Source organism: Alligator sinensis, unplaced genomic scaffold, assembly GCF_000455745.1.
Source record: "Alligator sinensis unplaced genomic scaffold, ASM45574v1 scaffold86_1, whole genome shotgun sequence".
In the NCBI taxonomy this organism is placed as follows: Eukaryota; Metazoa; Chordata; order Crocodylia; family Alligatoridae; genus Alligator; species Alligator sinensis.
Window position 1 is genome coordinate 1,246,173 of NW_005841971.1, and position 24,739 is coordinate 1,270,911.

Sequence of the window (24,739 nt, forward strand, 5' to 3'; positions counted from 1 at the left end):
GCAAGTAAAATATTAATGGGATAGTGGTGGTTAAGGAAAGAGACTAAAAAAAATCAGGGTAGAAACTGACACTCTGGTTAGTGCTGGACCTTGTCACTGGACCGTTGTCACAGTTGGCAGAATCTGAGAAAATGAGGCTAGTGATTTCTGTTAAATGTGATGCACTTGAAAAATTTAACTCCCTTGACTAATCCAAAATTGACTTCTGAAGTTATCCTCTGTGGGAACATCTCTTTTATCTGAGTTTTGCTTAAAAACTATTAAAAGATTATTTCTATTTTTTTCTATCTGATATCTAGAAGCCTTTTGTTTTTTGCCTTTGTCTTGCTTTTCCTTACACCAGAACTGCATTTGGAAAAAAATGCAGATCTTTTTATCCTTTCTACAAATTAGGATTTGGGATTTGTGTGGACAGCAATCATTGATGTATGTTGCTATCAGTAGACTTGACCACACTCAGATATCCATGAGTTTTTAATATAGCAAGAATGACAAAGTAAGATTATCTGTTTAAATAATAGAAAAAAGCATCAACTGATACATCGTTGCTGCAGCATCTGGAGCTGTCAACATTTACATTGTGTTGGGTTTTAAATGACAGTTTTAATTTTTTTTTCTCGCAGAGAACTTGTGATAACAAGAGAGAACATATCTACCAAAGGGTGAATGGGGAAATAGTGAAACAATATTAGTTAGCATGATATCAGCAAAAAAGGACCTAATCATTGTGAACTTGTCTTTGTAGGCATCATGGCAAAGAGGAGTTTTAAGGACCTGAAAGAGGTTGATGTGGCTGTTTATTCCCTTGCTTGAAAAGAAGTATGGGAAAAAGCACAAGAGTGCATCTTTGAAAATTTAACCAGTGAACAATGATAGTCTCATTGGAAGCAGAAGTTAATATTTCAGTAATAAATTAGAGTTGGATTAAGCCATGAAAGGCCTTGGAAATGAAGACAAATAGTTTGCATTTAATGCAGTGCAGGAAATGGAAGCAATGGAAAGAGAAAAAGCAGGAACAATGACAATTGAGGCAGGAACAATAATGACTGCTTCATCTAGGAAGTTCTAAACTTCACTTTTAATCTTGATAGTCTGTGTCCAAGATGAAGCCTTTGGGGTTTTCAGAGAATTCCAGTTACTTAAATAACTTGTTTTGCTGACTTTTTTTTTTCTCTTTCCTCCTTTTAATCATTATGATCTCATATTTTTTTTTCATAATAATGTAAAAGACAGTATTTCCCTATCATGGTAGGCGTATACAAATAATGTATAATTGCCACAGTAACATCTGGAGTTAAATTCCAAAGAAAACTATTGGATTTCTCTGTCAATTTTAGGAAGCAACCAGAAACAAAATACAGTTAAGTACTTACTAGTAAGATGTTGGTTCGGCTTATTGATTTCTGTTGTTTAAATTACATATTTGAAATGGATGTCCCCTTATGACCTATTATTTCCATTGTAAAATTTGTGCGATCCTTGTTAGTGAATTCAATAACATCTCTGATTGGAATCATGAGCTACAAACAATTTGTGGGTTGAGATTTGAGTGTTTATGTTACTTTTTTTCCTATACTTTGACTCAAGCTTGTAGTAGCAGTAGACATTTAATTACAGTTTAATTCTGATAAATGCTACGGAAATTTGACCTTTGATTACTTATAGGTTTGTTTGTTTGTTTGTTTGTTTGTTTGTTTTTGGTTTTATTTTTGCTCTGCTACACTGTAAGAAATAGTAGTTTCCATGATAGCCCTTTCACCAAAGGGGAATCCCCGTGTGCCTGGCAGAGGATTGCCTAGATTTTTTTGGAGGGTTAAACCCAAAGCAAATGTCTGGATTAATCAAAACTGTTGTACTTCAGAGTGCATATCAGTGTAAATGCATTTTTCCACTGCTGTGCTTACTTGGGCAGCTTAGCCACTGAAGTGCTGTTTGCTGCTGCTCCAAAAATGAACTGTAAGGAAAAGCATTTTCAGCGAAGCCTAGGCACTTGAAGAAGACAGTTCTCGAGCTTGGCCTGAGTTCATGAAGCAAACGCTCAGGAGCTGAGAGAGAGAGCAAGAACCTATCTAAATGCCTGTAACAGGGGTGAGGGGTTAAATTGTGTCCCCCACCCTAACACCTTCCTGGATGTACCTCCCCCCCCATTAGTCCAGCTGTTGCTGCTGTTGGAGCCTCCAGGTTTCCCCCACCTTCTTGCCTCTTGGCATGGGACAGCATGTCCGGGGACTGTGGGGCTGTGGGATCTAGGTAGCCCTGCAAGGTAGGGAAGCATGCATGGTAGCAGTACTTCCAGATGCCTTGTGTGGGAGTGCTTGGGAGACCACGTGATAGGAGAATGCTGGGCAAGATGTGTTTTCTTTTCTGACGATCTGAAAACTTTTTACTGACAGCCACATTGTTTTACTTGTATGTATTTTTACTGATATGTTTTACATAATGCAAATGTAGCCCTTCTGCCAGGCCATGGACAAAGTCTAGGTTCTAATTTAGTGGTTTGACACCAAGTATAGTAAAAATATTGGCTGTCGGTAAAATTTTTTATCAGAATATCAAAAAAAAAAGAAAAGTTTTTGGCTTGGCATCTATGTTTGACTGTGGCAATGGTTTTAATACTATACTGTTCCACCCAGGGATCCCCCACTCACCCCCGCACCCTACCTTGATGTGAGAGATGTGAGCATGTTATATTTGCACAGTTGAACTTAAAGATACTTTCTGTTGAATGTGCTAATGGCAATGTATGTATAGTTTTACTTTGTTTACACCATATTCTGCTAGTCTGACACCATTGTACCTACTAGTCTGACAATGCTCTGTCTCACACTTGTGGCTGGAGTCACTTAGTTATGAATGCTCTGAGACAAACATAACAACTGGGAACAAGGATGAGATTTCCTGAGTATGGAATACACAAAATCAACCTGAGAAATTTGCTTCAATTGAGTACTTGAAATCTGTTGGAACCCAAAATGTTTACTCAAATTGAAACAATTGAGGCTTATGATAGCATCCTGCAAGACTGGCCTATGTGTGTATATATAGTGGCTGAAGCATTTTTTTAAGTAAATGAATTTCTTCCATGGAAACATGTACCTTCATTACTGAGTTTGATGGGAGGTAAAACGTATAGATTACTGCATAGCCTGCTCACTCCAAAAAACCCAGCAAACAGAGCCTTTAAAGAATTAATGAAAATTGTCAAAGGGCACTTTGCCCCCAAGTTGATTATGCAGAAAAGTTTGGGTTTCATAAGCGAAATCAATTTGAACTTGAATCTATTTCCACTTTTACAACAGAGTTATGGAAATTGTTGGAACATTGCAATTTTAATGTAGCCCTCAGCGACAGATTTGTGCGTGGGCTACTTAGTGAAGCCATACAAAGGAAGCTCTTAACAGTGGAAGAGCTCACCTTTAACTTGCTCTTGCTATTAGAAATGCTATGAAAACTGCAGCAACGGATGCAATAGATTTGTATGGAGGAGTGCATATGGAAATAAGAATGAATGACTTAATATGAGTTCAATATGCAGCTGAAGAATCAGGGTAGGTGGCAGCCTGATGTGTGCTGTTAGTTGGCAAAGGGTCTAACACCCCAGCTATTTGCTTGTTTAATGAACGCTACTGCCAAAGTTGTAGTAAAAAAGACAGTGTGCCCTGCTTAGACAATTAAAAGATGAGAGTAAGGTAAGGTCTAGAAAAGTGAATAAAAAGGTGTATGTAGTAGGAACAGTAGTGACATATATGGTGAGAATGACATAGCTAGTCTGGGCCTATATTATGTGGATGAGGGTGATAATTTACCCATCTGGCTAACAACCCAGGTGATTTGGAAGGCCTTTAAATAAGGCTGGATATAGGCTCTGCACTGTCTGTTATCTCGCATTCAGAATATGAAAAACCTTTTAAAATATAAAATTAAGGAAGACACCAGTGTTAAAAAAACACACGCAAAGAGAAGATTGTGCCAAAGGGGGTAATGTCAGGACAGTAGAATATAATAATAAGTGGCATCTCTTGACTTACACCATTGAAAAAGGGCGATCCACTCTGTGGGGTCATAAATGGTTAAAAGAGATTCCCCATGGACTGGAATTGTTTAAAGATGCAGGCACTTTCAAAGGTCCCTGCAGAAACAGTTAAATAACAATTAGAAGGGATATTAATAAATGGCTGATATATCATATACCTTGGCATATGATGGTACTGAATGGCCCATACTTTTTGCATCTGACTCACTCATCGGAGCAGAATGGCATTATGCACAGGTGAACAAAGAAGATTTAATTTTGGTGTGGGGAATGAAGAACTTTAACCAGTATGAAGAAAATTTACATTTGTCACAGATCACTAACCCTTAGTTTTTGTTCTCCACCCTAAGAAAGGACAAGCGTGGCATGAATGCACCAGTGGGTTCTCTTTAGCCGTTTACACTTACAATATCGAGTACAAAAGAACAGAGATACATGGAAATACTGATGGACTCTCTTGTTTACCTGGGAAGGAGCCTTCTGCAATAGAAGTAGAATCTACTGAAATTATTAATTTATTTCAGCTGGAGTGTGCCACAATGACCTATGATTAGGCAAAGAAACCAAGAAAGATCCCATACTGGTGCAGGTGTATGAAGCCACCCTGAAAGGACAATCCTAATTTAGTATTCTTTTATGTAAGCAAAGATGTACTTACTGTCCATCAAGAATGTCATGTAGGGGATTTATGTTGTTTTTCCCAGCAAACTGCACACATGAATTTTAGAAAAGCTGTATGTATAGCTACCTATAAGTTGTAAAAGTGAAGGCACTAGCCAGCAGCTTTGTATGGTGGCCAGGTATTGACCAACAAATAGAACAACTTGTTGAGGAACATATGGGATGCCAAGAGGTACAGAAGATTCCCAAACCAGTGCCATTACCACCCCCAACCACCCCGCCAGTGTCTCCATATTGACTTTTCAGGATTGCTTTTAGGGATGATGTGTCTAGTGGTAGTAGTTACTCACTCCAAATGGTCAGAAGTTTTCTGTATGAAAACCATTGCAACAGCACAGACAGTAGAAAAATTATCAAGTCTGTTTGTAAGGATAGGATTGCCAGAACAAGTTTTAACTGACAGTGGCCCACAAATTCAGTTCACATGTGTTTCAAAAGTTCATGAAGAAAAATGGCACCTGGCATATATAAGCTCTGGACCATACCACTCAGCCACAAATGGGTTAGCTGAATGATTTCCTCAGTCTTGCAAAAATGCCATGTTATTTATGAAGGAAGAGGTAGGGTCAAGATAGCAGAAGACGGCCTGCTACCTTCTAGTATACTGGAATGCAATGTATGCTACAATGAATGAGATGCCAGCAATGCTGTTGATGGTCTGGAATCTCAGCAGCAACATATTAGAAATTGCCAAATAAGTCAGGCCACGGTAAAGAGAATAGGCACCCCTCGGCAATGACCTGTAGGCCAAGAAGTATTGGCCTATGATTACAAAGAGCTTAATAAATGGCAGTGTGCAGTTGTGAGTACACAAATTGGTCCTTTGCCTATGCAGTACAAGTGGCGCCTAATATTATTTGGTGCCATCACCAATTATCAGATACAGGCATGACTACCAGACAGAGCACAGCAGCAACAGCTGGAGTCCCATTTGTTGATCCATTAGCTTTGTAACCTACAGCAATAACCAGTAATGCTACGCATACAGTAGCAATGTTGACTGGCCAGGACCTAATAATATTGAGCTACCTACATCCATTGAGGATGAATCCAGTGTGGATGAAGGGCCACTTCCCCAGGACTATGTTCATGAGAATGGTGGCCACTATACAGGAAGGAAATGTGAACATGAATCTGACATAGTGCTTGGTACAGCACATTTTTATGAAAACTGCCAAGAAGGTGATCGATGTTACCCAGAAAGGAAGTGCAAACCACCTGAGCGAACTGCAGGATGTGCATTATACCTTTATAATTTCAAAAGGTGGGAACAAGATGTGAGATGTGAATATGTTGTATCTGCATGTGCGAATCCAAAATTATTTTCTGGTGAATCTGCAAATGCCAGTGCATCTATAGGTTTACTTTGTTTATGCTGTATATTCTGTGCCTTCCGGTGTGGCAGCACTTTTCCACACTTGTGACTAGAGTTCCTCTAGAGTCTGTATGAAGGCCCTGGGGCATACATAATCCCCAACTGTACCCTGCACCATGCTGCTCCTTCTTCACCCCACAGCCCACACTCAGCCTTACCCCGCTGCCCACCTGCCACCCCACCACTTCCCAGTGAAGAACTATAGTATCTGCCTAACCTTGAGGCAAGCAGTGTTATAGACAGATGGGACATAGCGGCGGCAGCAGCATGTGGCTGGTGGGAGTGGAAGAGTAGAGGTACAAAGATTGTAGTGAGGCAGAAAAGCCCTGGTAAGAGCTCCCTTCAAGGTGCTGCACTCCTGCTGAGACATCAAGGGGTACTGCTGTGCTCTGTCTGTCCTTCAGCACTGTTTCCAGATTTTTTCTCAGGATAGAGTTTCAGTCAAGCTCTGGTTGCTTAATTTTTTTATGCACAGCTCCATTGTTTATAGATTTTTATGGAGAGGCATTTTTAGCCTAATTTTTTATGGCCTGTCCAAGAATTTAGACAGTTGGCAACCCTGGTGCAGAGAAGCCCTTATGGCATGAGGCACTGCAGCAGTGGGAAGGGGTTGCAGTGAGGGGTGTGTGTGCAGTGTACTTTGTGTCACTGAGGAAGCCACAGACAATGGATGCAAGCCCCTGGTTGCTGAGATGTTGCAGACAGCCCTGAATTATACAATTAAGCAATGAGATGCGAAGTAAGACAGTGCATAGAGGCTTTCAGGACTCCCATTCTATATATACTTAGTGCAGGGTAAAAATATGAATATCTTATTATGCTTAGTTTCTGTCAAAATTGCTCAACAGTGTTTTTTGGTAGCAGTTTCAGGTTCTTTGTGCATTAGGAATGTGTAGTGCTCTGTCCTGTTGGAGCCATTTTTTCATTTAGGCCCCTGTACTTCTTCATCACCTGCAATCTGTTGTGTTCAGCAGTTTAGCTCCGCTACTCTTGGTGCTTTCTGAGGCATTAAAGAGCAGATTCCTCTTCACCTTTTTATCTATACAACTCCAGCTGATTGTGTAGGGTCAAGGTCTATATCAGTGTGGGATTGACAAAGGTGACTGAAATTTCCATGGGCACAAATTTCTCTGTGGAAGGTCATTTCCTTGTTGGCAGTGACTTCAGTTTATATATTGAGGTTAACTTTAGGCTCTAGTGGCTGCTGTTCCTCATATTAAGGATATTGCTATGTTTCACAGTCATGTCAAATTATTTGTCAATGTGGTGGCAGAATGCCATCTTTTAAAAACAAATTACCTGGTATTTTTTTCCCCACTCTTATAATCTGAATACTTATCTTGTCTTCATGTACTTGTCTTAAAAAGGTCCTTGACATTTATCTTTAAGTAGACTAAAAACCCTTAGACCCACCCCTTTTTGGTTTTATTTGACATGAATTCACTTGGCAATACTGTTATAAGTGGACCATGTTTTAAATGTGTCTCTGATTGTATTGCTATGGCCTGGCCTGGCCTGCCTGAACCCTGAGAATACCTTGACATACCTTCCTAATCCAAGGCAAAGCAGCTGAGATTGCTTGCCACAGAGTTATTTCCATCACAGGCATCTGTAAAAGTAGCTATGTGGTCTTAACTCCACTCATAAAGTGTAATAGCTTAATCTCAAAGAGGGAATTCCATTTTGATTTCTCTACACTACAAAACCTGTTTTTCCAATAGAACATATGCACCCCCACTCATGGAGCTTGTTTCTTGAATATCCCTTTAAGCTGACCAGATCTTAATTTACTTTTTTGGTTATTTTTGAATGTCTGTCAAGCTTATTGCACTATACTTGGGTATACAAAATGCCTTCACTTTGCATTATTTTTCCTGCCCCCCCATTCCAAACAACCCCTACATTTTTCTCCACTTGCTTTCTTTTGCAAATTTGCATCCGTTTTGTTAATGTCTGTTGCCACTAATTTTCACTCTTAAGGTGTTGGGATATCTTTCTAGCTACTCAATTCTACACAAGAAAAGCTCGAGTACCATTTTTATCTGAATCCAAGATGACTATAACATTTAAGATGACCCTCCAATAATTAGATTCTATACATGGAAAATTATTAGAATCTAATTATTGGGGGTTGTCTTAAATTTGTACCCCTCCACTGCTGTGGTGGAGAAAGCAACAGCAAGGGACGAGGGACTAGATCCCTGCTCTCCCCATTCCCCCATGTATGTTCCCCTGCTGCCTTCTCTTTTGCCATATACCCCCTGCCTCCTACCCCTTCAAAACTTCCTCCTCAAGTCCCCCTACACCCTGTTGTTCCTCCCCACTTGTTTTCCCATGTCTGTGCCTGCCATCTGGTCCTTTGGCTCTTGCCCCCCCCACCAGTGCCTGACCCCTGCTGCCTGTTCCCATGTGCTTGCCCCCTCCCTTGCTGCTTACCTTCTGCTGCAGTTTTGCTCCAGTTCTGGGGCAATCAGCAGCAGCAGCAGCAGTGGCCCTGGCTGGCTAGGGATAAGCGGCAGCAGCTCAGAGCTGGAGGGCCTGGAACCAAAGCAGAAGGTAAGGCAGGACAGGAGCAGGCTGCTCAGTTTCCAGTGAGCTTCCCCTGTGCTGCACATGTGGGTTTTCCCCATCCTTTCCCACTTTTGCCCATGCTGTCCTGGTTTGTGAGACCCCTCCAATGTAAAATGAGCCAACCCTGTCTGGGGCAGGCAGTGGCTCAGTTCTGGCTTTAGCCCAGAGCTCAGGGCCAAACCTGGAGCTGAGCTGCTACCTGCCCCGGTTTGGTACTCGGATCCAAGGCAAGGTATTTCTCCCACATGCTGATGGGCAGGACATGGGGGTATGGACCTTGTCTTGGATTTGAGAAAAGGTGACATATCCTTGGAGAAGGAAAAATTGCTGGTCTGTTTTTGTGTTCCCTTAAGAAGCCTTCTGACAAGAACCTTACTTCCTTTCAAGGTTTAAAGGAAATTTTTGTTTTGGCAGTGTAAATTTTTCCATTTCATTTTACTTTTCTACTTTTGAGACGCTCATTTTTTCAGTCAGTTTTTTTTTTTTAAATGCATTGCTTATTTCATAATGAAGTTGTTAAAGTACTGTTGTACTAGGAATTGACTGGAAGGTCCGAACTGGAAAAGCACAGCTCAGGATTTGGTTGTATATGTTTACCAGTAGAGTGGCTTGTTTAATGGACAAAAAAACGCAAAGATTTTCTTGGGGTATTCTGTTTGTCTCACACTTGGGTCATCTGAGAATTACAGTTTGGTCACAGAGTTCCTTTTTTATGAGGCATTTATAGGTAGTTTTCATTCATGAGTGAAAGCACTGGACTTGCCCTTCATGGGAGAGAGATTCTGCTGAAGCAAATGTAAAAGAAAACCCACAGAATTAAGTACATACCTTCTTAAAATGTTCAGTGCTCCTTATTATTAGGGGATGACAGGCATGGACAAGTTGGTGAAAGTTTCTAAAGTACATGCTTCTGCTTTCACTTATCTAACAAGTAAATATCATTTTTACTTGGTAACAGAATAGTGTATTTTATGAAGACTAAGTAATGTATTACCTTCAAGAGGGGAAAAAAATCAGAATTTTAAAATATATTCCTACATACAGCATTTTAAAATTGTGTTAAGATAGAATATGTATATCTTTGTATGCTTATTTCAGTTGAAAAAGAGAATTTTAATTTGTAAACAAATACTTGAAAAAGTGCCAGTTAAAAGGCTTAATCACACTTTAACGCTGTATTGGATTTCAAGTGTAATTATTCTTACATTCTCAATAATTATCCTGTAAAATGATATTGTTACATTCCATGTTTCTGTATTAACTGTTATTTCATCAGTTTGTAAACATTTTATTTCTCCGTTACTTACCAGATCTACAAATTGACTCCGGTGCCTGAAAGTCATGTGTTCAGTCTTTTTTTTATCATCACTTCCTGAAGTAGATGACACTGAATGCATCTCAGTTGGCCTTTAATGTTTGTATTCTCACTTAATTCTGTTAATCTTCAAGACATTTGTACCCCTGTACATTTTCTACATTAGTGGTGTGAACCATGACCTCTGTGCTACTCTACTGTACTTAATGTGCACATCTTCTCCCCATGCCATGTGTGCCCCATGCACAATCATAGAATAGCTTTGTTCATATTTTGGATCATGCTGACATTTGTTTTCCTTAAGGATTCTCCCAAGGAGAGAGTTAATTGAGGATACAAGTAATATAGTAAAACCTTTGCATGGATGGAGACTTATGTTTATAGGTCCAAATATAAAAATACCATGACTGCTGTATAACTTTAAAAAGGTTGGCTGAAAGAATGAATCCGTCTGTATTGCATGTTATTTTTCAAATTTTTGTTAGGTGATGGAAAACAAAACAATTATTACATCCGAAGTTTTTGTTTTACTATTACAGTGAGAAACAAACTTTTTCTTATTTCTAGTTTTTTGGTCACAAGAGATGCAGGAGGGTTGTCTCTGACTATATTATCTCCTTTTGCCTTATTAGTAGCTTAAATGTTGTCTACACACAGTTGTTTTCCATTTGTCCTGTAATAGAAATTACAAAAGGACCACATAATTTTATGACAAGCTTTGTCATTACATGCTATAAAATCCCATTTGATGTCCATAGGCTTTGAAGAAATCTTTCCTCCCAAGTGCACGCTGTGGAAGTAGCCAGGTGCTTTGTGATGTGTGGTGAATGAACAATTTGGTAGATGTTTCTGGTTTTTCAGCCCCAGGTAAAGAGCACACATTGGTGAGTGATTACCAGACGTAAGGTGATTGCCTAGAGACGGAAGCTTGAGCAGGCAGCCTGCTTTTTCCTCTTGGAATGTGATTTGGTTGTGGAATTGCCTGCATGACAACTATGAAAGTAGTGCAGATGCCTGGCTTCCTTTAAGGAGTTGCCTACCAATTTACCTGCAGGTTCAAAAACATGTTTGCAAAGGGGAGGGATGAATTTAGGATTATGCAGCTTTCTCTAACCTAATGCTTCCATCAGTTCTTCTTCCCTTCCTGCTCCTCCCCTGCCCCCCCTTCCTCCCAACAAACTGGTTCTTTCTCCCCAAGGTTGAGAAATTAAAATTAAAAAAAAAAGAAGAATAGTGTGTTGCTCTTGAGTAAAGCTGACTGCCAAGTTATTTTAGTATGTAACAGTGCTTCAAAAAACAAACAACAACCCCCCCCACTACTTTCCAGTAAGATTGTTTAATTAATCTAGTGATTATTCAATTATTTTTGAGTGCTGCCTAATAACAATATTTTTAAATAATTTGTTATTCTTATTTAATTTTTTTGATTCAGGTGAGTAAAGTGTGTATTTTCTTCAGTAGCCACACTGAAGAGAGAAAGTGGAAAGAACTTGCATACAATCTTACACTGTGCCCTAGCTAGTTAGCTAGCTATCTATTTGGAGGCTTGAGCCAAGGAAAAATATAATTAGTACCCCAAAATTGAACCCAGCCTTTGTTGCAGCCAACCGATTCCCAGAAGAAGTTACATAAGGAAGTGTGTGTGTGTGTGTGTGTGTGTGTGTGTGTGTGTGTGTGTGTGTGTGTCCCTGTCTTATGCATATGGGTACTACCATATTTACTTGAATGCAAGATGAGGTTTTTTCCCCCTGAATCAACATGGAGAAGTAGGGAGAGAAAGTCTTTCTTAGATTTGAGTACCAGCCCAGGGCAGATGGCAGAAACTGGTGTTGGGAGGTGCTAGGGGAAGACCTCGTGGTGGGGGCAGGTGCACAGTGGTGACCTATAGTTTGTGGCTTTCAGGAAGTGCAGGGCTCCTCTGGCCCTGATCTGACTGGGTCTGGAATTGCCGCCCCTGCTTCTGCCTGGCCAGGCTGGGGCCAGGACTAGGCAGGGCCTCCATTGCTGCTGCCTTCCCTGGAGCTGCTGCCACAGTTGCCCAGCAGGTAAGTGGTGGTGTTCAGGCATAGGCATGGATGGAGGAGAGGGGTGGGGAAGGGTACAGTGGGACAAGTGGCAGGGGGGACAGATGGAAGGGGAGCAAGCACAGGCATGGGGGGGAAGGGAAGGAATAGGAGTCTGTGCAGCACATGCCTCAGATGGGCTCCGCATGACATGTGCAGCACACTCCCCAGACTGACCAACAGTTTGACTAGTGCTTTTGTATGAAATCAAAATACTGTAGTTAAGGACCCTGAAGCAGTTCTAAATTTATGTTGGCTTTTTGAAGTTTCAGCTTTCACTATTTTTAAAAGAAAATTAGTATCTGTGATTAATCAGCAATTGAGAAAATATTATTCTGATTGTGTATCAAAGGTGAAGTTAAGGCATGTTTTCTTCTGCAAAAATGTAGCATACTGTGTAGATGGGTAAATGTGTTCTGGGCAGCTGTGTCCATCCAAGCAGCAAAAAGGCACAAGAAGAAATTTCACTAGAATAATATGAAGAAAGATTATAACTGAATGAATGTTTGAAAGATGTAAAAATGCAGTCGCGTAGAAGGCAGTAGTGGGTGGAGTTAAGGATAAAAGCCCTGCTCATTCACTTTCTGGAGCTATCCAGATGCTAGAAAATACTTTGTTCTTCATTCCAACCCATCTGTTATCCCTTATTATAACTGACATCACCACAACTGTTAAAGAATCACCATATAAAAATCGCAAAACTTGCATATAAAAACAGCAAAACTTAACACTTATTACATGGTTTTATGGAAAGAAAACTGCAGGAATCAAAGTTTATAGTTTGCTGAAAGATTTTTCCTTTTTTTTTGTATAGAGGGGCTCTAACAGAAGTGATGCCAGTTATGACGCACAGCTATATTTTTTTTATTTAAGTTTTCAGATCAGGCAGCACATTCTTACAGACAAGCTAAACACAATGATTCTAGAAACCTCTTTCCATTTTAAACCAAGCCTCCTTTAAGGAAATGTTTATTAAAGTAAAAAAAAAAAAGAAAAGAACATGATTAAATTTATATTTTTCATCATTGTTACTACTATGTTGGCAGGAGATGGCAGTATAAAATATTGCCATTTTAAAGGATACTTTGAAGAAACTTTTTAATTTAACCAGTTTACAGTGCTACAAAATATATGGTGTCTCTCTTCACCTAACTAGGGCCCTGATCCGGCAAACATTATATGTGCCTAGCAGTACATATTGCTAGTACGCATTCATGACTAAAAACTTTCTAGAGAGCCAGAAGACTTAAAAGGGACAGTGTGTGGAGTTAAGCATCTGTCAGTGTTGCCAAAATATGCTCATTTTTATTGCATATCACACAATATCTGTTCTAGTTTCTAGCCCTTGTCCCCTTCTGCTGTTTTTCCTGCTGTCCCAGGGGTGGGGAAGCACAAGAGCTACTTGTGCTCACCCCAGCCAGGCTGCACAAAGACTGGGTTCAACGGGGAGTGGGGACTGTGGCAACAGCACGCTAGGAGAGTAGTTTCCTCTCCCCAGCCTGAACCTCCAGGAGCAGGTGTGGGAAGGGGGAGCTCTGCTTCCCATCCCTGCTGCCACTGTCTGGTTCCTGTCCCCAGCAGAGCCCACCCCCCATACAGCCCAGCTGGGGCAGGCAGAAACCTGTGGAGTTTCCTCCTTCCCCCCAGGACAGCAGGGAAAGCAGCAGCAGCAAGTGAGGGAAGGCAGGAAAGGGAGGGGAGGGGCTGGGATGTGCCTTTGAGCACAAAGGGCAAGGGAAGGGGGGCTTTTTACTTGCTTTAGGGTCCTAATGTCCTGAGACTGCCATAGCACCTGCACTGGTTGGGGGATGATGCTGGGAGCAGTGGGGTACCTGCCTCTTGCACACATCACTAGGAAATCCTGGATCCACCCCTGGAAAATGAACAATAATTATTCTTTTTCCCTTGTTTCTTGAAGGGCTAAGCTGAAGGCTTTGCTCTTGTTTAGAGCCATCAAGCTTGCTTATCTGACTGCATACCCACTTTCACTTAGTACAGCTGTTCCTCTTAGCTATTGGGTTCCAACTATAAGTGAAGAGGAGGTTGTAGACTGTCTGCTGAATTAATTGTATTTTAGAATTTAGGCTTAAGACTCATCCTTCATTTTAGTTTTATTTTTGCAAGATCAAGCCTTTCTTACCCACCTATCTTGTGTGGATGAGGAAAAAAAAGAAATGGTAATTGAAAACTTAGTACTGCATTGCCCCTAACTTTGGATTTCCTGCATTTATCCTACTGTGGCAGTTTGTGCCAAAAATGTTGTGGTATTAAAATACATATTATTTAAAGATAACATTTTATTCTAAGAGATTTTTAGTACCTCTTAAGGAAGACACTCTCTTCATCTGATTAAATTTAAAAATAAAAACACTCTCTTTAATTTGGATGGCTCAGAAAAATCTTAATTGTATCTGTTGAACTTGTAATATGGGCTTAAGATATCTTGCCTGGTCTGCTAGTGTTATCTGTTGTTCCATAACTTAAGAATCAATTGAAAATATTAAACAGATGCACAGTACTGAATTTCTACAATTTCATTGTGTATAGATTGTCAAGCTGTTACACTAATTGGCCTTTAAAAATACCTCTTGTTTAATGTGAAACAGGAGACATTTCATGTTTACAAGTTAATGTTATTTGGCTGTCTTTTGTTTCAAGTGCTATCCTGAAAACATATTGTGATTACCAGCAGGTGGCAGTAGTAATCCTTGACCCAAACTTGGCAGGATTTTTTTTTTTTTTTAACTTGGCAGGAAAAGGAAAATGAAACTCTAACCTGCATCACTTTTTTCCCCCTGACCTTTGGAGAGATTCATGCTTTTTCATTGTTCATTGGACAGGCTTTGACCTTCTGGACAAAGAATATATAACCTAAGTAAGTGAACTATGAAGACTGAAGGTGTCTGGAGATGCCCTACAACAAAATCCTTTATCTGATTTGGCATGTTAGTATGGCTTGTTTGTAGGCAGCTTATTTTAAATCAGCGTTGCATTGTTGTCTGAATAATGAATAGTATTGTTGTAATCAACAAAAGATGCAAAAATCACATTCCTGAAAAAGGTTACAGTTGCACATTTTTTGCAATCATCCACCTGAGCTCTAGATTTGATTTGTTGGAGGTATGAGCTGGAGAGTCAGCAAGCATTCTAGATAATCATTTTAGCCATATTCTGCTTTTGCTTCATTCATCTGCTTTTGTCCAACTTCTTTTGAACATTTTTTCCATGTTCTGTGCAGAATAGGAAGTGCAGATTCATGGAGTTAGTTGTTAATTTTTCATTTATTTGGCCTTTATGCTTTGCATCCTAATGTGATACTATCAGGCTCCATCTCACTTTTTAAAAGTTTTCTTTAACTATATAGTTCATGTACCTCCTTAAGTAGCAGTCCCTTAAAATCCCTGACTGAAAGTTGACACTTTAGTCTGCTGACTAGTCTTTTCTGCCTTCCCTCTTCCCCACAAGTAGTGAAATTCACCTTTCTACAAAGATAGGTGCACAACCTATTTGCTAGGGCTGTGCGAAGCTTTGGCCGTGCACAACCTATTCACTAGGGTTGTGCACAACCTATTCACTAGGGCTGAACAGTAGTAGTGCACAACCTATTCACTAGGGCTGAACAGTGCTTCAGTCCCTGATTCAATTTGGCGGAGATTCAGCCCGATTTAGTGGCCGAATCTCCAAATCTGAATTGAATCAGGAGACTCTTTAATCTCTCCAAATCGAATTGGAACCCTCTGAATTGATTCGGAAGGATTCAGCAATTCAGACATAGACACAGCTTTAAATGTTTTTTCTACATACCTCAAGGTACCAGGCAGCTTGTAAATGCTGAGATGGTGGAGCATATGGAGCATCCCACAGGAGTTCTGAGCATGCTCGGCAGCAGACTTGGAAGTGAACCAGAAGCACTTCTGGTCCACTTCTGGGTCTGCCAGGGAGCATGCAGGGGAGCCCCCCTGCAACTCCCCAAGCTCAGCAACTGTTGCCTCCTGGGGCTGGGGGGCACTTGTGGTCCTTCCGCAACTGATCACCAAGCCGGGAGGCTGCGGGGGGCTCTCCAGCACGCTCCCTGGTGGACCACTTCTGGGTTCACCACCAAGCATGCGGGGGCCACCCCCCCACGCTCCTATGGGGCACTCCATCCACCCCAGCATCGCAGCATTCACAAGCCACACCTGGTACCTCAAGGTATGTAGTAAAAACATTTAAAGCTGTGTCTGTGGCTGAATCGCTGATTCTGTAAGTCAGCATCGAATCTTCAGATTCGGATTCGACCGAATCAAATTGGGGACAGTGATCCTAATCAATTAATTGAATCACTATCCCCAATTCAGGCCAAATCCAAATTGAATATGGCCCATTTCACGCACCCCTACTATTCACCACATAGCATCACACCAATATTGTTTATGCTTTGTGCTGGCACTCTAGTTATATACTAAATATATTATATAAAAGACCTTAAAATAATCTCTGTATGTGAACAAGTGGACTTTTCTTTTTAGACTGTCTCCATATGTTAGGAGCTGAACAGAGGTCTTTCCCGTAAAAGCATTACCTTCCTTCCTTTGCTATAACTTTAATCAAAGACTTTTCATGAGGAATGGGATTTTCATAGGAGCCTAAGAAAGTTCATTAGGTACCTAGGTCCAATTAAATATCAAGAGTAGTTGGCACTGAGTTCTTTTTAGGTCGATCTTGGAAAAACCTAGCAATGGGTGTCAAACAGCTTCTTTTCAGAGGTGGTTTTAAGTTTGCTCCCATTTCTTCATGTTAGGTAGCCCTTTTATTTTACTGTTCTGATCTCATTTTATTGAGTGCCTTACATAGCTGCAGTTAAAGTGGTGGAAGAATAGTAGTGAGGCATTGGGTGCTTTCTAGGTGCTTTGTGGCTTGAAAAATGTTTGTGCCAGAAAGAAGAAATTTCACTGGCTCTGGTGTAAGCGAGAAATACTTTGGTAGATTGAAGAAGAGAATCAGACTTAAAGTGTTTAGCATAGTTAATTTCTTAATGATTTTCTTTATAATTGATGAATAGCAGGAAATAAAATAATAGTAAGAAGCATTTTTGTAGTGCTTTCTAATTATGTGGGTTACAAATGCTGCCACTCAAATTTAAGAAGGATTTTCTATAATTCATGAAAAGACTGATTTGAAAATAAAAGTAATATGAACTAAATTTATTTAAAATTCTTATAATTGACTATGATAATTGACCATGTTGGACTAGGGTTTGTTTTGAACCAGAAATCTGAGCACTGGAATCAGTAATTCTATTAAGTCAGCTATTTGAATGGTAGATTTGGTACTGTACAATTAGAAATATCCAAAGCATTTGAATTTGTTACAAAGTTAAGTTGTGAACAATTTGTTTTGTAAGAGAAGACATACAAAAAGCATATGCCAATATTTTTACCCAGAATCCAATAAAAGAATTTCAAATTATTACCATATGTGTGTAGGAGTTGCTTTGTACTATAAAGTTATTTTAGATACCAGAATAATTTGTTTCATATTTTGAGTTCCTCACTATTAAAGTGTCTCTTCAAGTCTATCATTACTTTGACTGTAGCATGATGTATAGTAAAAGAGTCTACAATAAAAGAAATTTTAACAAGTAATTGAAATTGCAGATTGTGTGCAAAATGTGCCAAATGAAGTAATGGCATTTGCAGGGATAATGTTTGAGAGCAGTAGCTGTGGGGAAACTGCTATAAAAACTATTAAATACAAACCCCAGATTTAAACAGCTTTTAAGGGCCTGAGAAAATAAAACAATCTAACTGGACGACTAACATTCCAACAGAGAAATTAATACATCATAATTCATTTGGTACAACTTGATCGTTACATCCTTTTCATATCAGTGCACCCACCAATGCATGAAAGAAATGAGAGAAATCCTTAAGGCAGCTTTCATGCATGTGTGTATATTTTATTTTAAATAACTAAGAAACCACCATAGACTTTAGGAACTAGCAGGAGCATGAAGCCGTTAGAAAAAGCCAACAGAAACAAATTAAGAATATTACTTGTTATGCTGATTTCCTGAAACACCCTATTTGTCTCCTGAGCCACAGCAGCTTTAAAAAACTTACTGACTGGAAGAGCAGCTAGAATGGCCATAGATTTTATCTCAAGGCAGATTCCTTGGTTCATATTTTCAGAAGAGTTTTAAAATTGGTGTCAATTTTCTATGTCCTCTCTTTTAGAGTGCCAAAATGTAGTCATGAAGGAAAATTTATGATAGGCTACATACATACATACATACATACATACATACATACAAACATGTGTATGTGTGTTTACTAAGAAGTCTGTTTTGTTTAAGCAAATTAGCTACAGATCCAAGTGTCTGATTGTCACACAAATATTCATAGAGACTTGCACAAGTTGATTTTGAACATAATATACTTGACATTATGATACAGCTTCATTAATGATGATAAAGCTGTGATGACTCTGACAAGTTGAAGGTTGTTTAATGCATTAGTACTTGATCATGAATCCTTCTCCTAGATAATTCTTTTCAGTCTTCTTCCTCCTTGTCTTTTTTTTTCCTTCCCCAATGGATTAATACCTTCACTTACGGATTTTGGAGTTGGTTCAAATTTGTAGCTAGAAACTCTTTAACTGTTATGCTCTGTCAGCAGTTTGCTGTTTTTGGTAGAATAAGCTAGCAATTCAGTTCCTCTCATCCATTTTTTCTGTACCTTTGAATTTGTATTTGTTTTAGTGTAGAAGTAATTCTTTTTTCTTCCTTTTGGGTCAAGTGTTTGGCAGCATGGTGGCTTCAGCTCCTGCACCTGCTCTTTCAGTGATTCCTTTCTGGGAATTCTGTGCCCCTACGCGGGCATGGCAGATCTTTCTTCAGATGTTTGGCCAAGTTAAGCAATATTCCATATGTGAGGTGGCATTTGAGCTCTGCAGGAAGTTGGTTCTGCCCTCATTATTCATAGCAGTTGACCCCTCTGCACTGCCATGGCACATAGCCCAGAGTCAGATCAGCATATTGAGCGCCCCCCCCCCCCCGCCCCATACCTTAAGTGACTGTATTTCTAACAAATGCACTTGGAGAAATTTTCAGAATGAGGAGGACACTATCTTGCCCATCTCCTTTGTTTCCCCTCCCATTGAGGAAGCATTTGCTGGGGAACTTTCATGGTACTCCTATCAGCTTCATTGTCTATCCTCAACCCTTCAGCATGTCAGGATGTACTGAGAAGCCCTTTGTTGTAAAGTGTTCTCTCCAGTTTCAGTGTCATTCCTGTTCCCTTCTGCCCAGTGACCCCTCCCCCCTCTCCTTCAGGAAATGGGGCTGACATAGCAACAGTGAAATGGGAATTGTACCTTCTTATCAACTACCCTGGGTCTGTTAAGGGTAGGAGCATTATTAGCTTCTTAACTCAATAGACTTAGCTCTACATTTGAGTATAAGGCCACTTATGACAGTCCATATCCAGATCAGAGGTATGTGAGGATTCCACTTTTCATGAAACCCCACCATCATGGGATTGCAAGAGGGGTGAGTTAGAAATCCCTATCCATATTCAAAATGACTTGTGATTCACTGACTAAAGCCATGTTTGGTAAAGGCTGTTTATAATACTTACCTGAATGCTAGGGAGTGTCAGGCAGGTGGCCTGTCTGGCTTGTACATACTAGATGCAAGCTATTTTCTCAAGTAGTCAGATCATGCCCTTACTAGCTGAGTATCTCTGATTAGGATATGTAATGTGCTACCTCCCCCTGCAGTGGGTGAGTATTGCACATATGTGACCCAAAAAGCCATGCAGGACTTTTCCAGGATAGGCAGCCATCTTATTAAGGAGAGCCTACAGGATGACAAGTGGCTTATAATTTGGAAGTATCCTTCTTCCTTGAAGGGAGCTATCTAGGATTCTGTCCTGGTATAACCTCTGGTGACTATAAGGAAGTTGTTAAACTTATAAATAGCAATCAGTCATCCTAAAGGGTTATATTATGCATCCTCATACGTGAGGAGCAGTTAAGGAAACCTTAGAACAGGGGGTTTCAACCTTTTTTAGTCTAAGTATCCCCGGTGACTGGACACTGGGGGGGTGGGGTGGCGGGTAGAACGTGGCTGAGCATGGGGGGAGGTTGGGGTGGTGACGTATGGCCAGATGCTGAGCGTGGAGGCAGGGAAGACGTGTGGGCGGGTGGGGATGGAGTGCCGCTGCCTCCCAGGAGCCAGGCTGGGGCAGGGTGGGAAAGCTCACCTGGCTGGAGTGAGGGCAGCAGCACCCCTCTGTGGGGCAAGGAAGCTCATCAGGCTGTGTGTGGCAGCAGTGGCTGCTGTGTGCGAGCTTCCCTGCCCTGCAGAGGGGTGCCCCTGCCCTTGCCCTTCTCTAGCCCTGCTCCTGGGAGGCAGTGGTGCTCCATCCCCGCCTGCCTGCACGTACCTCCTAGGACCGATCCAAGTACCCCAGGAGTATGCGTACCCCCTGCCTTACAATAATGGTTCTCAACCTTTTGGCCAGATTGATCCACAGCCTGGATCCTATCCTTGGGCATAATCTGGTGCATGATGCTAGTGTTGCTGAGGCCTAGAGTTCTGGAGTACTGTGTCCAGTTCTGGACACCGCAGTTCAAGTGGGATGCGGACAACCTGGAGAGGGTCCAAAGAAGAGCCACTCTTCTGATTAGAGGCCTGCAGGGAAGGCCCTATGAGGAAAGGCTAAGGGACATTAACCTCTTCATCCTTTCCAAGAGAAGGCTGAGAGGGGACCTTATGGTGGCGTACAAATTCATAAGGGGAGAGCAACATGAAGTAGGCAACGATCTGTTTACTAGGGCACCCCCTGGAACAACAAGGAACAATGACCATAAGCTACTGGAGAGAAGGTTTAGACTGGACATTAGAAAAAGGTTCTTCACAGTCAGGGTGGCCAGGAGCTGGAATGGGCTTCCAAGGGAGGTGGTGCGTGCCCCATCCTTGGGGGTCTTCAGGAGGAGACTGGACAGGCACCTGGATGGGATGGTTTGGTGACCCTTTTGTTACCTGGCAGGGGGTCGGACTAGATGGCGCACTGAGGTCCCTTCTGACCCTAGAATCTATTAATCTAATCCTGCTACTTGGGGCCTGGAAATTTGGCAGCGGAAGAGCACTGGTAGTGCTAATTGCCACTACTTCCCTGCCACCAAATTTCTTGACCTCTAGGGAGTGCTGCAGGGCAGATGAGATGTCTCCATTGTTACATCTGGCCTACAGGCCAGGGGTTGAGCACCCTTCCCATAGAGAAATTCCTTGCTGAGGTAATAGGACTCAACCATTGCTACCAAGGCTAGAACCATAATGCATTGCACTCACTAACCAACACCAAGATTATTCAAGAAAAAATAACTTTGCGAACCTAGAAACCCAGTGAAGGGGTAATCTGGAACAGAAGCTCTAAGGAAACCTAGTTAATTTTTCTTCTAAACTAACAAAATCCTTCACATGACAAAAACAAAAGGAGGGTTGGGAGTACCAACAGTTCCCATAGGAGATTCTTTCTTGTAACTCAGTCTCAGCATCCAGCTTATTAAGAACTGGCTAGTAGTAGTAAAAGTAAGGCACACATTTCATATTACATTCTAAGACACTGTGCCATTCAGTGCACTGTCCGGAGAAATAAGCATGTTTGTAGCTGGGCACCTGCTAGGCAAAATGTCACATCCAGGAATTCAAAAATCATAAAGAACTTCAGAATCCAGAGCATAGAACTGCTCCCCCATGGGTCAAAACAAATGTGGCTCTGGCTATAATTTTACCATCATGTTAGAGCTTTGCACCTGAACTTTTTGATCTTTGCATAGGTCTTTCTAGGTAGTAGTAATCTGTAGCCAGTTACCACCAGTGATGAAGGTTTCCAGTGCTATATAGAATCTTTGTCCCAAATATGTGTGATAACATACTTACCAGAATTGCTTCTGAAGAGAGATGCCTGTTATATTGCAAAATTAGGCGTCCTCAGATTGCATATCAATACCCTTTCGTGGGCAAGTAAGTACAAAGAGCATTCTGATAGCCAACCCATTTTTTTTACATTCAGTACAGTAGCCAGTGGGGAGCATATTTAAAAACTTACAAGTCACTTCAGTTGATTGTGGCAGCTCCATTAAAGGTGTGTGAACCAAACCAAATTCCTGGCAAAAAAGTGGCTACATGTACTTAGTTCAGTGTCCTGCCTGTGACTGTAACCAATAAGTAAATGCAAGAATTTGCACAGGTAAACAATTATTGTGCTCAGAGGAAACACCATCCTTGTTAAGAGCTTTCGTTACAATTGGGATCCTTTCCTTTCCTTTGTTGCATCCTTGTGACAAGGTATTTAGCGGAATAATGTCAGTGTTTGTCTCTTCCAAAGCCAGTGAGTGAGTAACCAGGAGTCAGAGATGGGGAGAACTGGAATCTACTTCATATGCTGCCACTGCTGCCACCACTTTAGACTTGCTGGACAGTAGATAAATCTGTAATGAACTGGTCTGTGGAGAAGACCAAGCCTCTTGAACCAGGGTGTCCTTGACTGGGGGAGACATATAGTTAATAATGAGGCACTGGAAGAGGAGTGTAGTTCACCATGGCTTCTCCAGTGGCTTCAGATCATGTTTGTATTTGTACAGAACGCCACTAGAAAATTTTATTCATTCCTTTCGTAATATTAATATTTATGGCATAAGAGGATATGCATAACTTCATAGGAGTAGGCTTATTAGAGTAGGTGCTCAAAATTAGTTTTCAATTTACAATTTTTTTTAGCAATTTCTGAAAGAAAAAAAATGAGGAGGCATGAGCTTTGATGCAATGAAATTTTCTAGGAAGGCTTTGCTATTCTAATGGAATGGTGCATTCACCTTGGTTATCTAAGCAGATCTTTGTACCTAGGGAACAAACTGAAACTTTTTGGTCTCTACAAAAAATCATTTATGACAGGTCCTATTGAAGAGAGATCCAAGACTGGCATTGGAACATACTTCTGCAGGTCAGGGCTGTGCTTTCTTACCACGATATTAAAAACAAAAACAGAAAAACACTAACCCCTACCCCCAAAGTTTATATGCTCAACCATTTTAAAAGCAGGATAGAAACTAGTTTAGTGTTATCTTATACTAGCAGAAAATACTATTCTTTATTTGATACAATTTGAGAAGTCTTCTGTCTACTTATGACAACTTTCAGATTAAGCAAAATGGATGGCAGCTTTCATTTACTTGTTAGTTATTTAAAATGGGGAGTAGCTAGGGCAATTCCATCAATACCTTTTGGACTCGGAAAGAAAGGAAGCTGTCCGTGGGGGAGCGATAGGAACCAGGATGCGTCCTTTCTTCCCTGCACATGTGGTCTTTCAGAATCAAATGGAAGAAGGAGGAGTTAGTTGGGAGTCTAGAGCTGGCACAGCAGTTGCATGAAGAGCCAAAGTTAAGACCTAGGAGACTGCTTACTGCAATTTTCACTGTTGACATCTTTCCACTGATTGGCTCCTTATTCTGACAGGTGGTGCTCTTTGCTCCTTTCTTTCATCTATCCAACCCTCCCCCCCATGTCAATTAATCTCACTTGAAAGGATATAAATAACAAGGGAATCTGTGGAACTAACGCGTTGTCGGCCACAATTTTTTTTCTTTCCTTATCATACTTCTTTCCAGTACTTGTGTCTGGCTTATTTATATTTAATAGTTCTTTTGGATTGGATTGTGGATTGTATAGTCTGTTTTTTCCAGGGCCTGGCGTATAGCCACTGTTTTAATAAACATAATTAAAAAGAATAAAATGGGGATAACAATGTGAATATAAAAGAATTTTTCTTTCTTTGGTCAAATAATCAGATGGAAACTTTAGGAAAAAATACAGTTAAAATGGCAGACATTTTGTTATGGACAGAATGAAGAGCATCCATATTGAACTGTGTAATTGATGTAAAGGGTGTAATTTCCTAATGTCTTAATGATCTTTTTGTCTCTCTTTATGTAGAGATATGAAAGGTCTAATAGTTACTCTCAGTGACAGTGGGCACCTTCAATGTTCCTACCTCGGAACCGATCCTTCTGTGTTCCAGGCACCTAAAGTTGAATCTAGAGAAATGAACTATGAAGAGCTAGACAGAGAAATGAAAGAACTTCAGAAGATCATCAAGGAGGCCACAAAAACACAAGGTACACCCTCTCTTTACAGAGCTGTACAAAGTTGCCACCACTTTGCTCTTATTTAGTTAGCTCTTTTCAATACTTCAAAAAGTTACTATACTTTTAACATATTTACAGTCCATAGGGAATATACTATTTAATAAATTCCATTTAGAAGTTTTTGTTGCTTCTTAATTATAGGTGAGGAAACAAAGCCATATACTCTGTGGCTCTTGGATGCATAGGGTATTATTCTTTTCATCATGCCTGTTGGAACTTGCAAGCATTCCACTATTCCAGATCACAGAGCATTCAGAGAAAAAAATTGATAGTGTAGTTGTTTATTTAAAAAGTTGAGAAAATTTTAGTAATTTCACAAAAAATAGTTTAATGTACTTTCCAGGCTTCAGAAAGAGAACTTGGCAACATTTGTTTTATTTTTTTTATTTCAAATGGGGTCTTTACTTTCATGTAATTAACAAAAATGACTGTGTAAAGTAGCTTTTTTGTTACTTTTTAAAAAAAGAGTAATACTTGAATATGGTAAATGAGTTGTCAGATGTACTTCAGCC

At 40.5% G+C, this 24,739-nt stretch overlaps 1 protein-coding gene across 8 annotated transcripts in view; it reads left to right on the plus strand.

Moving 5' to 3' along the window:
- The window catches only part of BBS9 (Bardet-Biedl syndrome 9), a 473,863-nt gene that overhangs the window by 76,055 nt on the left and 373,069 nt on the right, over positions 1-24,739 (plus strand). For all 8 annotated transcript variants that reach the window (XR_003093361.1, XR_003093362.1, XM_025200564.1 and 5 more), the window contains one exon: positions 24,016-24,197. Coding sequence is in view for 6 of the 8 variants with exons in the window: in XM_025200564.1 (XP_025056349.1) it covers positions 24,016-24,197 (182 nt within the window). In the remaining 2 variants the exon portion in view is untranslated. The remainder of the gene's footprint in view (positions 1-24,015; positions 24,198-24,739) is intronic.